This window comes from Micromys minutus (genome assembly GCF_963924665.1).
Source record: "Micromys minutus genome assembly, chromosome: 4".
Lineage (NCBI taxonomy): Eukaryota > Metazoa > Chordata > Mammalia > Rodentia > Muridae > Micromys > Micromys minutus.
The window spans coordinates 59,594,218-59,602,820 of NC_137973.1; the positions used below are offsets into that span (position 1 = coordinate 59,594,218).

The 8,603-nt window shown below is 41.0% G+C and overlaps 1 protein-coding gene across 5 annotated transcripts in view; it reads left to right on the forward strand.

Moving 5' to 3' along the window:
- CAMK2D (calcium/calmodulin dependent protein kinase II delta) overlaps window positions 1-2,579 on the forward strand; it is a gene marked incomplete at both ends in the record, with an annotated part of 242,524 nt that extends 239,945 nt beyond the window's left edge. For all 5 annotated transcript variants that reach the window (XM_080915865.1, XM_080915863.1, XM_080915866.1 and 2 more), the window contains one exon: window positions 398-2,579. In XM_080915865.1, the coding sequence (XP_080771991.1) occupies window positions 398-401 (4 nt within the window). The remainder of the gene's footprint in view (window positions 1-397) is intronic.
- Between the last annotated feature and the right edge of the window lie 6,024 nt (window positions 2,580-8,603).

The following is an 8,603-nucleotide window of genomic DNA, read 5'->3' on the forward strand; positions in this document are numbered from 1 at the left end:
CTTGAACTTTGGTTCTACTTTAACCAAATATTGATATGAATTCATTAAATCTGTCCAGTAAATACACACGCTTAAAACATATATTTAGATTTAATAATGCTGTTGAGGCCCCCGAGAAACTTCTTTTGTTTCGGTTTGGTTTTTTTTTTTTTTTTTCAGCTTTGCTTTGTTTGATCAAATAGATACTTTTGATTGCCCTAGTTGAGTCTTCGTTAAACATGTGGATTTTATCAAGGAAGGATCACAGGCAAAGATCTCATACAAAGTATTTTTAATCTGAACTTCAGCTAAGTTATCAAATTGTGCCCTAGTAATATCTATGGCAAAAAGGTTGGTGTTTTTTAGAAAGTTTTAAAAGAAGGTGTAATTGATGTCTTCCTCCCATTGTCCCTTTCAGCTAATTGTCAACAGTGCCACTTCTTCACTCTGTCCTCAAGGCACCTGGCGGGTGATCCAGGGACGTCCTCTCCTCTTCATGCATGTTTCTGAGTGCATGAAGTTGTGAAGGTTCTACGTGTAATGCATATGTGACACGTCATCTTATCATGTGACACGTCATCTTATCATGTATTCCTTCCTGTACATTGTTTACACTCCAGCTACTGGATGGGATGTTCCATGCAAACTTCAATTACTGTTGGCAAATTATAGAGGGAGCGCAGACAAGAGAATTCCACAATGCTCCAAGTTCAGCTGATCCATCAGGTTTCTCTCTGTATGCCAAGGTTCAAAAGACTTAATTAAAATTACTATTCTATGAATGAAAGTGTGTAAGAGGAAAGGAAATCTTTCAAGAGTGCTGCCATTAATCTATTTGGGCTTTTCGTTGGGATTTTGGGTTTGATTTTTTTTTCATTTTAAGGCATGTGTATCTTTATATGCCTTCAGTTCCTGGTGTGATTCTGATATAAATGAATGGATAGTTGTTCTCTGAAAGTGTCGGTGTTGGTTAAATGGGTGGTTATGTGAGCAAACTCCTGTGTGATTGTAGGAGCAAGAGTCATATGATGTTCTACCATCAAAGCCCTGTTGAGTTGGGTCAAACTATGCATACTGGAAAAATTAACATCATTTGCTAGTTTGATTGCTTTCAGATAGGCACAGTTCTGGTGAATGCTTGGCACTGACTTTGATTTTTCTTTCTTAAATCTGTGTTCTATTTTCATTGTATACTATTTGCTCCTTTTGTTTGTATTTGTTTTATTTTCCCATTCTTTTTTCTTTATCTTTCTCTCTCCCACTTTCTCTTTTTCTTTTGTGTGTTTATTTTTCTTTCTATAGCTGGTAGTCTGTAAAAAAGTAACATTTGCATATGAAGTTAAAATAAAAATCAAGGTCTTTTAGAGGAAGCTAAAACTAGCCCTTCCAGTCTCTCCAGAGCTGTGAAGTTGTTAGAAGATTTAAGCAAATATTTAAATAAAAGAAGAATAAATTCAGCTTAGGCTACCACTTGTGTATAGGTATCCTTTCTATGTTGAAAGTGTTGGAATTGTTAAGGCTTACGCTAACATCAGTAAGAGCCCACGACACAGTCAGTCCTGGTTCTCACCAACTAGAGAAATGAAAAACCAAGTGGAGGATGATCAGGGTTGTGTGCGAAGCACCTGCTTTGGACCTTCCTGGATAGGAGAGCATGTTCTGCCTCACTTTCACTAGCTAGCCACATGAAGAGTCTTCTTCATCCTCCTAGAGGTTGAACTTGGTCTTTGTGACTTGTACAGTTCTAGCTTCTCTCATGAGTCACAGTAGTGTCCTTCTGCCAGAAATTAGGGTTTGTCTAGCTTAAAACAAAGAGGAAAAGGAAATGCCCCAGTTTTCTTTTCGTTTCTCATTTCTTCTTTGTTGGTTCAGTCCCTGGGAGGCTGTTTCTCTGTGCTGAACTGTTTTATGGTGCATGGAATCTCCATCAGCATTACTTCCACCGTAGCTGCTCACACTCCTTAGAAGCCTATTTTTAAAGCAGAAGCAAAAGCAGCAAAAATAAAACACCCCTTCCCCTCTTCTTCCTCATTTCACCTTTTATTGTTGATTGCTAGTCACTTTAGATATATTGTTGCTAGTGAATGTATGATAGATGGGTTGAAGCTTTTCTGATAATTATCACATGATTTAAAACAATATATATTTAAAACAAATATATACAGTAAATGTATTGAGCCGTGTTAACCTGCCAATGAGATCTGTGAAAAACATAATGGCCTCACTTTTCCCTTTGAATTTCTTTTTCCTTTCTGTGAAGCAGCTCTGTGTGGCATACATGTATTTAAAAATACAAGTAGTGGTAGAATTTTTTTTGGTTTTTTTTGGGGGTTTTTTTTTTTTTTGTTTTGTTTTGTTTTTTACACTTTTAACTTAGCATGTGGTGTTGAAGTATTATTACCATAGATCCAGTTTGTCTTCTGCAGTAAGATGTGAAGAAACTGTGATTTGTTCTCTCCAGCACAGTGGAATTACACCTTTATCATCTTCTATTCTTTTGAAAACACTGCAGTTTACCATGGGACACTGTATATATTTCTTGCCGTAATGGTAAATGACTGATTGATATATTTAAGAGTTAATAAATTTGTGATTTCTGCTGACAATGTGTCCATCTTTATTTCTTAAGAAATACTTTATGTGTGGTTGGTGCTGGCCACTGCTAAGGACATTATGTCCTGCCCTGGGCTCCTTTAATAAACAACTTGCGGTCTATGGTCATAGCAAGCTATTTGTTCTCTCTGCACACAATGGTGCCATCTTTCCACAGAAAATATAGCTGAAAGAAAAGTAGTGAGTGGCTAAGTATCCTAAAAGCTTCTAGATGTATACTCTTTTGTCCAGCTCTTACAGGACTAAAATGTCCCTGTCCTAACACAAATCTGCCAGTCACCTCCAGTATACAGCAGTCACTCTAGCTACTAAGACCCAGCAACTAGATTGCTAAGGAATCATTAGTTAAAGTTCCACCTACTATTTCTTATATCCATTCCTGTGACTTACTTTCTTACCTAGAATGGTCTTCCATTGTTGGATCAACCCAATCTTTGACTCCTTCACTGGGGTCCAGAATAGTGTTGCACATCCTCCAGTGAATTTCCGTGGCAGCTTCTGGCCTTGTTTGCTCTGTCATGACCTGCGTGGTTGTCTGCATTCACTCTTCTGCTGCTGTGCACGTTATTTTGACAATATATTTTTGCATTATCTTTACTGTAGTAGGAAAGTCTGTAGAGACAAGAACTGCACGTTCATGACTGTACCCTTAGAACCAATCGAGCAAGAAAGGGAGAGGCCGTCTTTGAGCCGCGAGCATACTGTACAAGACAACCTCTAGGTGAGATCAGACAGTCCTGGGTTGAATGTTGGGCTCTGTCATCAATATTTTGATGTTCTAAACAAGTCACTTCTGCCCTTTGACCTTCAGTTTCCATGATTATAAAATGAGTATAAGTATATAAGCTAAATTATAATATCCTAAGATTCAAAGTAATGGGCACAAAATCTCTAGAATACCTTTTTTTTCTATCAAATGGACATCATTAGGCATGTTGGGATCTGGCTATGATCTCAAATAGCTAGTGTGTGCTACATGAAGACCCCATCTCAACAAAATGTATAAATAAACTCATGCTACTCACGGAACCCCACCATTCTTGTTATCATCCCGTACTAAGATCAGGAGGGTGTCCTACCCTTGCTTTACCAGGGCTGCTCTCTTAAGTTAGACTTACTGTTTGTTATTGCAAAGATGGACTTGCTTTCTAGTGTCTCAGCAAGAAACTGAGAGTCACAGAGGGAGGTAGCCATGTCCCTGAAAATCCTAAAGGAGATGGAGTTAACTTCTAGGGAAATTTTCAAAAATGTCAATTTTGAGTAGCTAAAATTCTGAATTTCTATGTAAATAAGAAAGTCTATATAATGTGAGGATCAATGTAGAAAACACAACTTTTGAATCATTTCATTAAATAAAATGCTACTGGCTTTGAGACTGTCATGTCTTTTGTGGTCTTCTTTGTTAGTTTTTTATTCTTTTAAGCAAGAATTTTATTTTAATTTTTTATGTTTGTCAGTATGTGTATTCATTGCTTTTTTCTCTCCTCTTCCTTCTCTCTCCCTCTCTCTACCTCTCTGCCAATCCCTCCACCCCCCCACAGTCCACCCTCCTACCCCGTCTCTGAGGCAGGATCTCTCAGTGAATATGGCGCTCACAGTTTTAACTAGACTAACTGGCCACCAGGCCCCTGAGATCCTCCTGGCTCTTCCCTGTTAGCTCTGGGGTTACATGCTGTCATAGCATTTGCAGGAATGCTAGGGCTCCAGTCTCAGGTCCTCCTTACTCTATACTTAGCACTTTTCTCACTGAGCTGTCTCCCCAGCCCCTGCTTTCCTTTTTGTCAATGAGCTGCCAACATTTTCAAATTGGACATTTTCTATAAAAGTCATGATTTGGATCTTAATTATCTTCAAAAGTTACAAAGTTCTGACTCACTGATCCAGTGCTCAGTCTAGCATCCTCATGAGGTCTGTTATTTCCAGCGGAAGGTACCAGGTCGGCACCACCCACACTCATAGAAATATGTTGCTCCTCTTGGACTTGTCTGCCAGCTTCATGAGCACTAGAAGATTCAAGTCTTTTCTTAATTCTTAAAATCAAGGCGAATTCCTGCTGGCACCCAAAGCTCCAGTGACAGGTATGGACAGGTTTGAAGAGGGGTTGCTCGGCATCCTCAAACCAAAGAGTTTGTCCAGTTGAGTCCTGTTATAACACTGCAGTTAAGTGTTCAGAAGCATTTGCATTTTTTGTGTAATGGAGAATGTGGGGGAGGGATACACTCCTAACACCTGAATACCTGTATCAATGGAGTCCAGAGAACAGCTTTGGGTATCATTCCTTAGATACCACTTGTGTATGTACATGTTCACAAGGCAGGGTGGGGGAGGGGTGCACATACTCATATGATACTCGTGTACCAGGAGGCTATTGGCCAGTCTCTGGTGTATTCTGTCAAGAGGTGTTTCCCCTTATTTTTCAAGAGAGAGGCTATCATTGAGAATTGGGGCTTGCTGCTTCCGCTAGACTGGCTGGCCAGTGAACCCCAAGAATCTGCCTCTCTCCCACACCCTAGCCTTAGTGTCAAAAGCCTGTGTAATCCCAACAGGATTTTTATGTGGGTGCTATGAGCCCGAAGTCAGATTTCCATGTTTCACAAGAACCTTACGGACAGTCATATCTTCAGCCCAACCTTTAGTCTTTTTATTGGATTACACACTTGAGCCCCACCCCACCCCAGCTTTACCTCCCCTCTTCTCTATTAAGCATTCCAATTCCCACCTCACACTGTTTCATTCAGTGACTATTGTGTTGTTAAAGTGAGAATACATTTTTGGTTCTTCTTTTACATTGTCTCCGCAGCATCTCACTCAGTTCTCTTCCTCCTCCTCCTCCTCCTCCTCCTCCTCTCCCTTCTCTTCCTCCTTCTTTCTTCTTCCTCTTCTTTATTCATTTCTGAACTAATTGGATCTAATCTCCATCACTGTAAATTATTTTAATGATCCTCAAACATACTTCCTTCCCTGTATCACATTTCCTAACTCCAAACATATGCACCTACCTGGCTTCCTATATGAAATCAACAGTATATATCCAATAGACATCTCAAGTCAACAGGTCCACTACGTAGCCCCATTAGCCTGTGCCCAAATCTCTTCTCGATTATTCTACATCTCAAGAATTGGCAACTTAGTTCTTATTGATCAGAATAGAAATCTTGCTCTCATTTTTAATTATTTTTAATTTAAAAACTATCACTTTTCAAATAAAGTTATTTTGGGAGCACTTCCATCTGCTCTCTGCTACCCTTGACTCAAATCACCGTCATCTTGTTTATATATTCCTGGAATGTCATTTCCATAAGTCTCTTAGCTTCTGAATGCAGCACGCAGAGTAGCCTTGTTAAAACAGAAGGCAAGATGTGTTACTGCTCCTTACAAGCATGTGATGGTTTACACTCTCACACAAAAGTAATCCCTTAGAATAGCCTCTACCTAGCATGAACCACAACTGCCTGCTTCACCTCAGTTTTCTATCAACATTCCAGAAGAGTGTGAACTCTATCCCTCAGGCGAAGAGTGCTCATGGATCTAGAATGGATTGCTTGGTTCTTAGTGTGATATTCAAATAGGACTCACTCAGCTATAAAAGGTAGACTTTCTTGGTCTTCCTTCCATATACTTCTCCTTTAGTGAGGAAACATTACTCACAACCCAGTAGCACAGAACTGGGTTGCAGCTTGTGCCCTATTTATCTTTAGACTGATAAAGATCTGCCATGAGCTGGCTAGGATATACCCCTGGGCCAAGGATGTTCAGAGGATAAGGGGAGGGGGTCATTTAGTTAGAGAATAGGTGCATTACTCCTTATTAATAAGTACTTAAAAAAAGTTCAGTATTATATGTGCTGACTCAGTTTTGATTCCTGACACTTGGGCCCCTGGGCTGGTTGGTGCTGGGAAATCCACGAATCCCACAAGCTCAGGTTTAGGAACTGGAGACATTTTGCTCCATTTGAAGTTATTCTCAGAACCCATCACAAGCAAGTTGCCTGGAATCACAGTGTCCCTTGGTTGCCTGTGTTCTACAGTTACTTCAGAGGCAGGTATTTAACAAGGAGCCGAAAGTACACTCTTTAATTGACGTTCTTCCAGTCTGCTTTTCTTTCTTCCTTTACTTCTTTCCCTTTCCCCTTTTCCTTCTAATCAGATGAATTTCTGTGCACTCCCCCTTCGCCTGTGGGAGGTAAGGGATTAGCAATTCATAAACACAATTCTCATTCACTTCCCACCTACTGATTTTACCAGCACAAAGCAAATTGACAGTTGGTTCATCTGCCGGGCTGTCCCACAACCCCCCTCCCCCGCCCACCCCTGAAAAAGCTTGCTATGGTGAGGGAGTGGTGCTTGGAGACCTGTGTGAGTGCTATGCAGTGCTTTGTGTCTGCTCTCCCACTGCCTGCCACAGGTGACTCACAGGCCCCACACTTAGTCATCACAGTCTGGGAAAAGCAACAGTCATGGCCGTGATTTACTTTCCACTTCTCTGTGTTCCTTCAACATTATCACTTAGCAGCCTTTCCACACCCACCCCACCCCTGAAAAGGATCAAGCACTCTACAGTGAATACCGGTGAGAAAAAAAACACCCTGTGGGCCACAGGCATAGAGGACTGATCTTCAAAACTGACATTAAGCTCACTCTCCTGCATCCCCTCTCTGCAAATCAATCCACTACTTGAAAGAATGATTTAATGTAGAGCCACACGTGATCCAAGAGCTGCAGAAAACAGGAGAAGAAGAGTGGGAAAGAGAACATTAAACAAAGATTCCTTAATGTAAGGATGAAAAACGGGAGACAATGACCAAGCACCTACTGCATGACAGGCACCCTGGTGAAAATGTATTATATGGGTTTGCACCTATCCCTGTCCTGTCCTGTCCTGCCCTGTTTTCAGTGAGTGAGCAAAGGGAATGAGAAGAGGGACCAGAGAGTGCATTTCAAAGCCCCAGGTTTACCAGGAAAAAATTGCACTGTCTTTATCAGATTAATCTTTATTTATTTTTTATTCTTTAACCTTCTTTTTATGGTCCAGTCATTATTTCCCTCCTGGTCTGACCTGTGACTGTTCTCCCTCCCATACCTCCTCCCCCTTCCCCCCAACCCCGTGTCCAAGAGGACCGCCCAACTCCTATTCCACCAAAACTCCCGACTCTTTGGGGCCTCAAGTCTCTTGAGGATTAGGTACTTCTTCTCTCACTGGGGTCAAACCAGGCAGTCCTCTGCTGGATATGTGGGGGAGGAGGGGCAGCTGGTATATGCTACCTGATTGTTGGCTCAGTGTCTGAGAGACCTCAGGAGTCCAAGTTAGTTGAGACTTCCTATGGGCTCATCCTCCTCCTCAGCTTATTCCAGCTTTTCCCTAATTCAACCACAGGGGTCACCAGCATTGGTTGGGTGTAAGTCTCTGCATCTGACTCAGCTGCATGTTGGGCCTCTTGGAGGGCATAAGTGACAGGCTCCTGTCTGTAAACACACCATAGCATCAGTAACAGTGTCAGACCTTGGAGCCTCCCCTTAAACTGGATCGTAATTTGTGCCTTTCACTGGACCTCCTTTCCCTCCGGCTCTTTTCCATTTATGTTTCTGCAGTTCTTTTTATTGTTGTGGTTCTTGACAAAATATTGTTTTCTGTTCAAAGGAAGAATATCTGAATAGTCCGGAAAGCAAATTTGAACACCTCCAGCTCACAAAAAACAAACTAACAAAACAAAACAACACTGCTCTGACTTGTCATGTCATTTCTATGTATCTGGCTTATCTCCTAGTTAACTCTTAAGTTTGGCAGAGAGAAAGAGAGAGAGAAGGAGAGAGAGAGAGAGAGAGAGACAGAGAGAGAGAGAGACAGAGAGAGAGAAAGAGAGAGAGAGAGAAAGAAAGAAAGAAAAAAAGAAAGAAAGAAAGAAAGAAAGACAGACAAAAAGAAAGAAAGAAAGAAAGAAAGAAAGAAAGAAAGAAAGAAAGAAAGAAAGAAAGAAGGAGGGAGGAAGGAAGAAGGAAGGAAGCAAGGAAATT